Here is a 14357-nt window from a genome sequence, read left to right on the forward strand (position 1 = left end):
AAATTATTTTAAATTATAATTAAATTATTTAAAGAAATTATTATTCTTAAGTTACCTTATAACATTTTAAGTTATTTTTAAATCATTTTGTAAATATCATTAAATGTTTTTTTTGTATTATTTTTATGTTAATTATAGTTACTTTAAATTATAATTATATATATTAAATTAATTTTAAATTTGTTTAAAATTATTTTTATTTATTTTGAAATCATTTTTAAATGATTTTCAAATTATTTTGAAGTTATTTAAATTACTAAATTTTTTTAAGTTAATTTTAAGTTATTTAAAAGATTTTGAACTAAGTAAGCTGGCAAATGACACGTATTATTAAAATATTCATAAGGAGAACCTACATATGAGAGGTTCGCCTCCTCTTTTTTCTTATTTTATTTTCATATATTTGACATCTGAAAATAATTATACATGATATATGATGAACATAAAATATGAGATACACTTGAGTTCTTCTACACACATGAAACTTGAATTAAACTACTACAAATGAAGTAAAACATGAAGTTGAGTTAAGTTAAGTTCAAGTTAGATTAGACTCGAGCTAAGGATGAACTAAGGCCATGTTGAGTTAGGCTAGATAGAGTTAGGTTCACCTAAGGTTAGGTTCTGGTTAGGTCGTATTTGGGCTGGATTGGATTTAGGCTAGGTTGGCTTCGTACTAGGTAGAGTTCGAGCTAGGTTTGGTTTGGGCTAGTTGGGTTCGAGTTAGGTTTGGGTTCGGGCTAGGTTAGGTTAAAGCTCGGTTGTGTTAGAATAAGTTGGGTTTGGACTAGATTGGTTTCGGGCTAGATCAAGTTTGGGATACGTTGGGTTCATGCTAGGTTGGGTTCATTATAGTGGGGTTTAGGCTAGATTGGGTTTAAGGTAGGTTAGGTTTGGGCTAGGTTTGGGCTAGGTTGGGTTCGAGCTAGAGGTCAGGATCAAGCTAGGTCAGGTCGGAGTCGAGCTAGGTTAGGTTTTTCAATGCTAGGTCGTGTTCAAGATAAGGCTAGTTTAGGCTAGGATAGGTTCGGGTAAGGTCTGATTCAAGCTAGATCAGATTCGTGCTAGGTCGGGTTCAGGGCAAGTTCAAGTAAAAACCATCGTAGAGAAGCCTGGGCTAACTACTCAACCTCATCCCCATCCCTACCATATCAGGTGGCTCGAGAAGGGGGCTAAAATTAAAATCAATTGATAGGGCATGATGTCATTTTTGATTGCTCAGGAACTTTAAAAGCAGGTTTTATGTGATTTAATTATTATGAACTCTTATTACATATTGCTTGGTAGGCCTTGACAATATGATCGTGGTACAATTCAAAATGGGTATGCTAACACTTATTTTTTTGTCAAATAGGGAATTCAAACCACTTTAGTACACATGAAGGAGGAGATTCAAGGAAGTATTGAAATCAACACTTCTACTTCTTCATTACTTTTGAAAGATATTAAGAAGACAACTATGGGATACCTCTTGATCATAACCAAGAGTTTCAAACGGCTGCCAACAACTTCTTCTAAAGTGCGAGCATTAAGACAACAGTTCGAAGGCATTTTCTGCAGAATTGCCTGCTATAGAATTGCCTTCTATTGGAGATATATGATCCACCTGAAAATTACCTATTTTTAGTGTACATTTTATGATCATTTTATGTACATTTTTAATAATATTACAATTTACATGAAGGTTATTTGCATGTTTTTGTCTTCAGATACAAGAAATGGACTTTTAGCGAAAATGGAGCAAAAACTGTGTCATTTGGAGTCAAATCGAGCAAGGAAGAAAATTCTAATCTGGCACATTTTGATGTCTTTCTATGCTTAATCTCCTTTACATTTATCAAAATTTTTTGAATGAAATTATAATTTAAGGAAATGATATTTTCCATGTTTATTTTGTAGGTATATCAATTTTTAGCGCAACGGGGCTGAAATAGGGCGAAACGGAGTTAAACGGAGCAAAATGAGGCGAAACGATGGAGATGTCTGCAGGGTGGCGTCTAGGTGTCAATGACGACGAGAAAATGGCGCCTAAGCGCTTAAAATGGTTGGAGACAGTTTTGGACGACTTTTGGTGGTTATGGGATGTTTTGGAAGGTTCTGGATGCCTATGCACGCCCCTTGGAGTGGTTAAATGAATCTACACACTTGGAGTGGCTTTTGAATGAAGAGATATGTCTTTTGGAGTGAAAGGGTGTGTCTTTTGGATGAAGAGATGTGTCTCTTGGAGAAAGAAGGGGTAAATAGAGAGACTTGGCGTCTCTCATGACAAGGACTCTTGAGAAGAAAATAGAAAGTGTTTTAGGAGGAGTTTGGCGTGAGTTTATGGTGATGTAGATTTTTCCATTTACTAGAGAGATTGGTGAGGGATTTAGAGAGATATGAGTAAGAAAGTATGAGCGGCGCATGGACTAACATGAGACTTGTTGGAGGGATTTTTTGTCTTTCTTTCAGAGGCAAAAAACTAAATATTGTGTTCTTCATTATCTTGTGATTGTTATAAACACTTTTTAGTTGATTTTCTTTGATTTAAAAGAAGTTTTCTGTTGTGTTTTATCTATGTAGTAGTTTTCTTTACTCTGTTCTTTTAATATGAAGTAGTGGCATGTGTAGGAAAATTTGATTCATGATAGAATTTTTTTTATTTTCATGTGATGAGTAATATCGCATTCGCTTCATTAACATAACTTAAGTAACAATATGTTATGTTAAAATCTGTTGTAAGTGAAACTAAGACTCGGGAGAGCAGTGATCTCGCAACTAGAGTGCAGTGCACTCACTTGTCTGGTTAGCTATTGTGAAATAGTATGGGCGGCAATGCAACTTTTAAGGAAATATAATTCATTATTTGTTTCTATTAGAAGCTTCTAGGTGACAGATAGTTGCATAAAACTAATAGAATACTAAGCATACATATATGCTCGAAAGAGGGTAGATAGACATATGTTTCTTGTTGACACTTAGTTTATTACATAATTTTATTAATTCTTTTAATGCTTATGTCATTATCTTCATTTTACTTTTCTTTTGCAATGAATTAGATACATGTCTAAGAATTTAGAATTGCTTAGAAATTATCTTATTTTATAAATATGATGATATTTTTATCGGTCATTCTTTTACTCTACAAATTGGCCACTTGTATTGTTAAAACTTGTTGAGAAACTTATAGACGCGAAAAGGCTAAGATTTCTTAACTTGAAAGTATCACATCCTACCTTAGAAAGAGAAGTCGCGATCGTCCGAAAAGGGGTGCAAATAAATAGGGAGATAAAATTGAAGATTTTATGGGCGTAAAATTGATGTTTCTAGAGTGACAAACTAGATTTTTTTATCTTTCTAGAGTGACAAACTAGACGTAAAATTGATGTTTCTAGAGTGACAAACTAGATTTTTTTATCAATTTGGTCTATAGATTGGAACTAAGGGTAGATCTTATAGAGAGGGCACAGTGGGCAAACTAGGAGTGAGAGACTAGAACCTACCCAGCACTACTATACATATCGACACCAACTTTAGATTAGCTAATGTTATTTACATAATCAAAAGAAGTAAAGAATAGATATGCTCTTATTTGTCACTGCAACATTTCATTTTAAACATTTCATTTTTATACATTATCTAGGTCAACGCACGAGAAGGGTAGTCTTTAACATCTCGAAATTCTCCGAAACAATTAATCCAGATAAGTTATCTTTAGAATTAACATTTGCATTTAGAAATAGTTGTTATCCTTACATTTAATATTTGCATTTAGGAGTGGTTGCTAGATAAAAACACCATCTTAATTGATCTTCCAACCTAAAACTTGATAGTATTATGCTAGGATTTTGCCTAACGGCTTTCTTACCTCGCTTCTCTGTGGGATCGATACTTTGGGTTTTAAAAGAAAACTCCATTTTACTTAAAACGATACGTATACTTACGTAGTACCCTTAGTGTGTAAATTATTTTCTAAATTTTATAACATTTCAATTTTACACACCAGCAGCTAAACATAAATTCGGGTCAAAATTTTGGTCATCTTTTGAAAGCTAAATTTCTGTGTAATTACGGGTCGGGTCAAGGTACAGCATGTCATTGACATTGTGTCTGGTTCAGTCATCCCCAACACACCTGCATATAGGATATCTCCAAACAAGCACAAGGAACCTCAATGCCCCGAGCGCAATTCTGATTCTCTTAATTTCAAAGAAGGATGGGTTTGAAAATTCAGTGTTGGAAGATCACCAAATTTAACCTACATGGAGATGGAGATTGGAGATTTCAACAACTACATCATTTTTCAAGGTCTCAAAGTTGGCTGCTCTCTAGAAATCAAATTTTAAAATTACTCAATGAGGGAACCTTAACAACCCGAGAGAATGTCAGAAGCTTTAGTTTTAATTCAATTTATATATCTTGATATATGTTTTAGTTTGTCTATATTTTAGAATGACATGCTTGTAATTAGGAGAGTCTAACCACTATAAATAAAGCCAATTTTGTTTGGACAAGGTATGAAGAGTATCTTGACTGGTTGTAAGAACCTTTTACACATCGTTTCAGATTAATAATTGCATTCAATATCCTAAAATGGCGCCCAAGTGATGATTAGTCATCACTCCTTACAGTTAATGCATTCTTACCTTTTCTGAAATTTTTTATCCAAATTGTTTGCTGTATTCTGGATTTTTTGAAGTGTGAATTTATGTTTTATCTTGTTTTACCTTGTTTCTGGTATAAACTTGAAACCTACAAATTATTTAACCAGCTGGATATCCTCTATAAAGAGTTCAAAATTGAACCAAATATGACATTTCAAAATTCAATATTTATCATTTCTACATAATCACATGGTCCATGATAGCTCAGAAAAAGGGCCAAAACATTAATATTTGAACCTAATCTGACATTTCGCAAGTTTATGGACCTATATTGCTTCTCAAATAGACTAAAAATGTATTTCAGAAGAAACTTAAAATCGATGCATGCAGGGAGAAGAAAGACAGTGGCGCCCCCACCAGTTAACTAATCTTGCGAGGTGGCAAAAATGTTAGTTATGTGGTCAGAAAATAATTAAACAGTTTATCAAGGTGATTTTGGAATATCTATAACAAAGGTGAGTTTGGAATATATATAACACGCTCTATGTCCCCTCATAAAACTCTTCGCCATGTGACTAAAAAAATGATACGGCATACAAGACATGGCCATCAATCAATGCAACCAAATATGCATTAACCTGAATAAAATAAATTTAAAAACAATATTTTAAGCAACAATTTCAAATCTACGCATGTAGCACAGTACCAGGAACCAAAACTTGATTATGAACAGTAGTAGGAATCATCCCTATTGATAATAAGCTTGTAATTCATAAAATCATAAGATCACTCAACTTTTGCTGGTTTCTTCTTTGAATTATTTATAGGACGAATCTTCACGAAGACTTTTTCCAAATCCTGTAGAGGAGAATAACAATATCGTGAGACATAGTGGACTGAACTTAATCTTGCATAAAAAACATTAGCAGTTACGGCATAGCATGTAGTATGCAGCTTCGAACGGTGGCAATTCTAGATGCAGAAAGTAGTGCTGAGCCCAACAGGTTTAGTTTCCCATGGATTTCCTGCTTTCTTTAACGGTAGTAAGGATTGTATTTAAAAGTTAAGTCTATAACTCGAACCACGAAGAATGAAAATATGTATGTATTTATAAAATTGCTTCATGCCAGTCTCCATGCTGCTTTTTTCTATATAAATTTTCCCAAAGAAATGATATGAAAAAAACCATTTAAACTTTAACATTTCTTTACTTAGCAAAAGACTACATACAGAACAGAGAGCTTTACTTATAGAAATGCATAATAGTGATACTCCTAATACCTACCAAGCATCCTATATTACTTCTCAGCTAACTACTCTATATAGCTATTAAGAAGTCCGTTATCCAGCACAAGCATGCAAATAACTGGCCTTTCTTCAGTTATAATTATTTGAAAATATATATATATATATATGAAACTTTTATTATACAGTACCAAGTATGCCTATGTCCTTTTAAAGCATCCAACATTAATTTTACTAGTTCTATCCTTATTCAATTTTCCATCTTCCAATAGATGCTATGATAACACTTAAGAAAGATATTATTTTAGTAGGGCATAATGAATAGAATTCAATAAAGTAATAATTGGTTGAGTTCTGAAGCCTCATGTTTTTCCGATGGAAAAAATATGCTTAACAGATTTAAACAAGAGTAAATCTTCATGGTAATGTCGCTACAAGGATAGAGGCGTTGAAAGGTACCCAATAATTGCAGCATTTCATTAAAGATGCTTTAAGCTTTATTATATTTTCCATTGCCTTACAGATTTTCATTTAAAAAAGAGGTGCGTCACATGCATCTATGAGAAATTAGAACTATAGTTCATAATCAACTATAACAAGTTTACAATGGTAACAACAGAACATAACCATCAATTAGGTGAAAATGTATGGCATTCTTATGTTTTGTGCTTTGATCTTCTAATCAGTACACTTTTTTTTTATTTTTGCATAGGTTTTACCTATTTGCCAACATAAATGAACCAAAAAGGTGAAGCTTAGCTAACTAAAAAAAAATGCATAGTGGCTCATTTGGTTGGTTATGCACATAAAACATATTTTATAAATTGATGATTTCATTTTTACTAATATTGAATCTGAGAAAAAAGGAACTGAAAATTTTAAATTCATATTGATTTGTAACTACATCCAAACAAAAGATAAAAACTGATACTTCTTCAAAACATGTTTCTAATTTCAAGCAACCGATGTGACCCACATGAGCCGCAAATATAAATTAGTAGGTCTTTATGCATTCTGAAAGCCTTTGTAAATTTAAAATCCATATTGATTTTGAACAATATGGAAACTAATAAACTGGATAATTTCTCAAAACATGGTTTCTAATTTCAAAGAACCATATAACCAAATAAATAAATAAGAGTTCAGATACAATTCATCTTCGGATGCAACAATAAATAATAAATAATTTATAAATGAAAATGTGATTGCACTAATCCTGAGGTCTAACAATCCAGAAAAAAAGAGTACAATGAAGGAAGGCCCACCGACAGAAGATCATGAGACCCACCCGTACTACCAAACGAAGCTATCCGAGCCAAAGTCAGCAAGGCAAAGCTGAACAAGTCACCAGGACAAAAAGAAGACTAAATGATCTGAACTCAAATCATTCAGTCAAGAACGAGACAAAGAGGCATCCGAGCCAACCATTACGAGAAAACTAATTTGAGGGATTATCCAGTTCCCAAGCATCTCCAACCATCCCAAAGGCTCCTCATCAGAGGTCAATGATCGACAACTAGACAGACCCATATCAACAAAGCTTAGCCGACCAAGCTGATCTCATCTGGTCGAGCGAATCTCAACTAACCCAAAGCTAATACGCTTTGTCAGATTGAGCCAAAGAACAATCAAACAATAATTTCTTATTTGTAAGAGATTATAAATATCCCAGTACTGACCCCTTTAGAGCAAGGATAAAAATGTAATACCATCATATTGTACCCTCTTCCATATAAATAAGAAGATTATTCGTGAATAAAAACCCGGCTTACTGTTCATTATTGTTCACTTCTCCATCTCTCTCTCTCCCTCTCTTTATTTATGTTCTACTCTTTGGGTGTGCTTTACAGACAAATCAGGATCAACATTCTAAAAGGTGCGGTAAGTGTGAATCATGTAACAAATAAGAAGAGGAGTAGCCCAAGAAGAAGAAACTCACAAAAGAGACATCGACAACATAGAATGCACCAGAGAGTTCGTAACTCAACAGATCCAAGAGTTAAAAGGATTAGATGTTGGACTTCATCCAAGATGCATTGGCCGGGGGAAGAGATCGGCACCCCCTAGAGGAAGGGCCGATGCCTAACGGCCCCCCTTCCCCAACCATGGAAAGAGAAGTCAACTCCCAATATTTCGATAGTGTTAGGTCGGCACCAATCAACTAACATTGGCTCGGGAGTACTGAGGCACCCCAACAGCTCGAGAATGTGTTCTAGACAAATTTCTTAGACCGAGCTCATAGAAAGATTCACGATCCTGACATTGAAGTCCTACAAAAGGAGGACCGATCCGACCGACCACAGCCTCATTTGAGTCGATCATGTGTATGCTAAGGATCACTAACGTACTGAAATGTCATCTTTGATTTACCACGCTGGGGAAGTCGACACTCATTTGGTTCAATGGATTACTAACGAGAGAGAGTAATCACATCGTTCGCCGATTTCAAGCGAATATTTGTAGTCCAATTTGCCAAGCGCCCAAAAGCCATAGTAAAACTCGCAGGCCCTCCTATAGATCCATCTTGGATAGAGAAAGAGCCTTCACTCATTCATCACACATTTCTAGAATGAGATTTTGGAAGTGCAAGACCTAGAACTTATAGGTGCTCATGCCGCCTTAGCACAAGAACCGAAGGAAGGACCTTTTTGATACGTGTTGGACCTATAGCGATCGAATACAGAAACCGAGTTGTTTGAATTGACCAACAACTCCATATCAGCCAAGGAGTATAACTCCAACCCCATTTGCTCTATAGTAGAATACTTCACCCATCGCTCGTAAAAGAGGGGCCCCAAGGCAAAGAGTGGAAACCAAGACTTGGCTTGCATCCTTCCGCCTGCCCTTAATAAGAAGACACTTGGCCACCCAGAGACCACAGGGCGATTGTAGAGGAAGTCAAACCCGAAATCCTGACCAACGACCGTCTTGATACAATGAGCACCCGCTGCCTAAACTAAAAATACCCAAAACAATATTCTTTGTAAGTTTCAATGGACGAGATAGTGGAGGTCATACAAAATAAAGAGTACTTCAAGAGAGCACCCGCGATGAATAATGTCGCTTATCTCAAGGACCCTAAGAAGTATTGTATACCATCGAGATCATGGGTGCAACACGGAGGAGTGTCGGCATCTCTGAGGCCTAATCCAAGAGCTGATCAATGACTAGAAACTAAAGAAGTTTGTGTTGCCAAGAGTGATGAGCCAAAGCTAGGGGAAAGCTCGAGTGGAGGAAATATCAGACAAGCCAGTCCAAGCACAGGAAATTCGCATCATTGGCATAATTCCCGCTATCTTCGGAGGGGGTGGAGATGCATCCCACCAAGCTAGCCTAAAGAGGCTTCGATAAGGAGACTATGCACAGCTGCCCTCATGCTCAAACGCAACTCATATCCTCCCATAGCTTTCATCAACAAAGAATTGCCTCCTAAGGGTAACCCTTACAACGACGCTATCATCGTCACCTCATTAATCAACAACTACTAGATCGATCGCACGATCATAGATACATGCAACTCAGTGAACATCCTGTTCAAGTTAGTGTCCGATAAAATGGGTCTCGACAACGACCGATTGATAGCTACGGTCGACCCATTATGGTTTCTTTGGAGAAAAAATTGAAGCATTGGGAACCATCACTCTGTCAAAGCTGTGAAGTTTCTGGGCGACGAGAAGGTAATCATTATCTAAGACAATCTCAAGCAGTCTCGCACTTGTTACCTCTAGGTGGTCATAAGCATCCAACAAGAACCTCTCAAGCTCGACAACCTGTGAGAATAGGGTCTCATAATCAGTGAGATCACCGATTGAATCCCGACAACCAAAGGTGGCACTGGTAATTTTTTCTAGTAAGTGAAGGTTTTGAAGCAGGATACAAGGAGTCACTGATCGATACCCTCTAGAGCCACCAAAACATTTTTGTGTGGTTTGTCACAAAGATGCCCCAGATACCGATCGATGTCGCCTGTCACCGCCTTGCAAGACTCGGCAGGATCATCTAGGTGATCAACACCATCATCCTCATTTGAGAGTCGACTGCCCTCTACTAGCACTTGGGTTGCTATCACTGGCGCCGCGATCGAATTCTCACCCAAGCCCGCCAGAGCTGTCATCATCTAAGATGAATGTTGAGCCATTTACACCAAGAAACAATATAAAGAAAAAAATAATTAAAAAAATAAAAATAAAAATAAATGAGACCGAGGCTCCGCATACTCAAGAGCCGATCCAACTTAGATGATGTAATCGATATAGAAACCACACTGTGTCAGGGCAAAGCACCATCAGCCTCTTGCGTGACCAATTCGATTAGCAACGCAGCAGAATGTTGGGCTATCGAATCAATGGTCGGGCCGATTGGCTGAACATTCCATCGCTTATTGTCGAGAAATGAATCAGACGACCCCACTTGATACGCCAGGAAGTTGCAGTCGCCTCTCTCTTATTAACGACAGTCTTCTTCTTTTCACATTCTGTGTGGTCCCATCCTTTCGGCTTCCCAAAGACCCAACGAATTAGATCTTTATCGGTGATGTCACAAAGCTGTTAGACACCTTCTCCATCATGACACTCGGAAGCAGAGTGGTTTAATCAAGAGAAGTCTTGGAGCAAATAAGAAATGGGAAGAGTTTCATCGTGCCTTATTTCTAGGAATCAAATGCATGAAAATCAAGAGAATTCAATTACTGAATCATTGATTAATAATAAATACAATCTACTTTTTGTATTAAATCCTCTTATTTCTATTGCAATGTTACTTTCAAGAAGAGAATTGTGAAACTAAATACGTTCATAAAAAATGTGTCAGCACTGATTCTGAGAAGATAAAATTAACCAAAAGGGAAGAGTACAATGAAGGCCCGTCAACAGAAGACCATGAGGCTCACCTGTCCGACCGATCAAAGTTGTTCAAGCTAAATTCAACAAGGCCAAAGCCAACCAAATGATCCGAGCCCGAATAATTCAGTCAAAAACATAACAAAAAAGCTTCCGAGCCAACCATTATAGAAAAGTCAATCTGAGGGAGATCTAGTTTCCAAGCATATCCAACCATCTCGGAGACACCCAGAGGCTCCTTATCAGGGGTCAATGATCGACAGCTATGTCATATAAATCAGTCAACCCATATACACAAAGCTCAACCGATCGAGTTGATCTCATCTGGTTGAACGAATATCAGTCGGCCGAACTGATCATGTTGACCTGAAGCCAATTAAGCTTAGTCGGACTGAGTCAGAGAGCAGCCGGACAACAAGTTAATACATGTAAAATAACAAAAATACACTAGTAAGAATCACTTTAAAGCAGTGAAAAAAATATAATATTATCATATTGTACATCTCTCATATAAATAGGGTTGTCATTTTGTAAATAATCGAATGGATTATTGTTCATTAATATTCCCTCCTCTCTCTCTCTCTCTCACACACACACACGTTCTTTACACTATTTCTTGGGTTGTGATTCACGAACAAATCAATATTCAACAATTTTAATTGTAAACTTATTTAGGATAAGGCATTATTCATACCAGAAACCAACGATACTTTGAATATCCTATGAATCAACTGAACTTCAGTAATTATTAATTATCAGTATTGTTTTTATAAATGTTAAAATTGTGTATCATGCGATGTATTCAGAATTTGTTTACTAATCTGAATCTCTTAATCTTCTAAAATATTCATCTAATGTTTTCAATAGTAACTTTGCTTTGAAAAGTCTTTAAAAACTGGAGCTCATAATTAATATTCTAACAAAAACCTTAGTGGAAACCTTTAGTTGTGATGGTAGAGGCCATAATTGCAAAGAAATTTACAAAATACAATTAGAAACAAAAAAGGAACGCTCCTAAAGGAAGCATTTGAAAACAGGTAAAAATATATGTAAATTAAGAAATGAAAGATTCTGCAATTAAAATGCGCTCTTAAAAATTGAATGTTCTGCTCATTACAGATCAACATGAAATTAACTGCCATTAATTGGCAAGAGATGGATGGCATGCAGATGTATTTTCCGACAGATCAAGAAGTACAATTAATGTGATAGCATCGGGTGTCCATGGAAGCCAAACATGAATATTTAAAAAAATAATAATAAAAAATGTGTTCAACTTCAGCTTTAGGCTCCTTGGCCCAATTATATTGGGTCAGATTTAATAATTCTCGTTTTCTACTCAATCCTACTGCGAGCATGCATGTTAAGTTAAATCAACTGTGTTTGACTCATTTTGCATAGCTTCTATCCATATTACTTTAATAAAATTTCTTTCTACCTACACTTTCAAGATCTAAATAATTTATGAAGCTTTGTACTAACCTTATGCTGGCATTATGGCAACGTGAGGTTATGACATAATAATTTGAAGTCCAAGTTTGCACAAAAAGAAGCCGGTAGTATTTTTTTTAAAATGAGCCATACGTATTTATTGTTTACTAAACATAGGAATTGAATTAAGTGCAGTGGTAACTAACTTGTAGAACTATTAAGAAACATATGAAGTGTCGGACAAAATATATTAAGCATTCAAGTAAAATGCACCATTAACTATGAGACAACAACATTTACAAAAAAGTGCACTGCTATGCTGATGAAACCCCGACGTTGCCATCAAATTCATGTGTTCCCCAGCCCACAAAAAACCAAAAGAAAAAATTCAGGATGTCCAAGATGTACATAACAGAATTCAGTAAAATATTTAATATTATGTGTGCATAGAGTAGCAGCAAATGCTTTAAGCAGCCTGGACTGCAAGCTAGTTCACAGAAAATCAGCAAATATACTTCTAAAACGCAGGCATGAATATGAGTTCCCATCCGACCTGGATAGATGCTTTAGGGGTTCTTTCTTTTGATAAATGGCTTTCCAAGTCATAGTATGCTCTTGCCTTTTCATCTAGGGCATGAACAATCACAGTACCTATTAGAAAAGAAGGTAAAATATTATAATCTGAAAAGAAAAGAGAAATAATAAACAGAAAATAGCCATGCCTAAGCATGAATCTTCAAATATCTAAAAAACTCCAAAAAATAAATGCATATGCCAAATAAATTGGAAAAAAAAAATCCAACATTGTAAAGTGTTATGCACAATAAGATCTACGGATCTACTTAAAAAGAAACCCACCAGAATCAATCACAACCCACTTTCCCCCTACTTGACCTTCTACACCTGGTAGTATCATTCGGTCAGCACCCTTTTGTTTTTGCTTTGCCTGTTGATCAATATCAAGAAGAGGATGAGATTCAGTATAAGCAACAAAAGGGAGATGTGAAGGAACAGGAAGAAAAAAACAATAGAAACAAAACTTGCATCTGAAAGCCAAGAAAATATTTGATGCCCAAAAATAATACATTGGAGACTATTTTTAAAAGAATAAGAGATTAAAGATGATATCCCAGGCTAATTATCAATTCTGATTCCACTTCATTTCAGTTCTTCTAGAGTTATATAAACTATTTCAGGCTTAATGATTCTAAGGACTCCATTACAAAATCATGACGGTGCACGAAAGGCACGAGTGAATTTTGAGAAAACCTTCATATACATAAAAAAAAAGAAGAACATGTAGGTTACCCAGAATACAGCAAAACTGAATCAGTTCCAAATAATATACACACTCAAAATAACAATATTAAATTATGTCAAAAAGAAAGAGATGAAGAAAACTAGCGGGCCACTGAGTGTTCACTTCAACAGTTCATCTGGTGCAACAGGCAGAAATAGGTACCAACTGCAGTTGCCAGGAGGAAGAACAACATCGCATCAAATCCTTTATTGAATGTAAGCCACTTTCAAGATGTGAAGCCTCATAAGGTGCCACTGAAAGGAAGATACTTCATTGGAAGAACTAACAAGAAATGAATCATCACAGGGTCTTGTTGACCTCATTTTTTTTAGTGAGGTCTTAGTCTCCTAATCTTAGAACCTAGGATCTAGCTTTAGGAGTTCTTATTGACTATCCTAGCGGACTAGCAATGGAACCCACCTCTCGTAGAACTTCAAGCCACTTCTTGACTCATTTTTGTGAAGAACTCGCATGAGTGATTCCAAGCACTCAACTTTTAGTTGTAAGGGCTAAGGACCAACATGTAGAGAGCCCGAAATTGAGTTCCTATAGGATCAATAGCCTTAGGTGAACCCTTTGTGACTCGATTACTCGCGAACGCCGCATTTCACGCACTCACTGCATCACACACGATTTTGGCTTAAATCGACTCGCCCAACGGCAAGCTCATTCGGACGACCCCGGATGACGAAACGGACCGCGCCGACGCGTCCGGAACGTCGACTTTAGCTAGAAAGGACACTCATATTGCTGTGGTTCCACACTCGCGCGAACTGCACGGATATCGATGCACTTTTTTTTAGCGGTGTGCGGGCCCGGGCTCAACTCAGGTCCGACGCGAGTTTGATTCAGGCTGGACTCGGGCTGAACGCAGGCTAGGCACCAGCTCACCTAAATTTGAAATTCAAATTTCAAAATTCAAATGGATTATTTAATTTTTGTCTTAATTAAGATTAATTC

At 36.3% G+C, this 14357-nt stretch overlaps 1 protein-coding gene across 1 annotated transcript in view; it reads right to left on the minus strand.

Moving 5' to 3' along the window:
- Positions 1–5196: 5196 nt before the first annotated feature.
- LOC110031408 (protein Iojap-related, mitochondrial) overlaps positions 5197–14357 on the minus strand; it is a 23908-nt gene continuing 14747 nt past the window's right edge. Inside the window, exons 2-4 of the mRNA XM_020734585.1 lie at positions 12956–13043; positions 12651–12748; positions 5197–5441 (exon numbers count right to left, since the gene is read on the minus strand). Coding sequence (XP_020590244.1) covers positions 5370–5441; positions 12651–12748; positions 12956–13043 — 258 coding nt within the window. The 3' untranslated portion in view covers positions 5197–5369. The remainder of the gene's footprint in view (positions 5442–12650; positions 12749–12955; positions 13044–14357) is intronic.

This window comes from Phalaenopsis equestris, unplaced genomic scaffold (assembly GCF_001263595.1).
Source record: "Phalaenopsis equestris unplaced genomic scaffold, ASM126359v1 Scaffold000805, whole genome shotgun sequence".
Classification (NCBI taxonomy): Eukaryota; Viridiplantae; Streptophyta; class Magnoliopsida; order Asparagales; family Orchidaceae; genus Phalaenopsis; species Phalaenopsis equestris.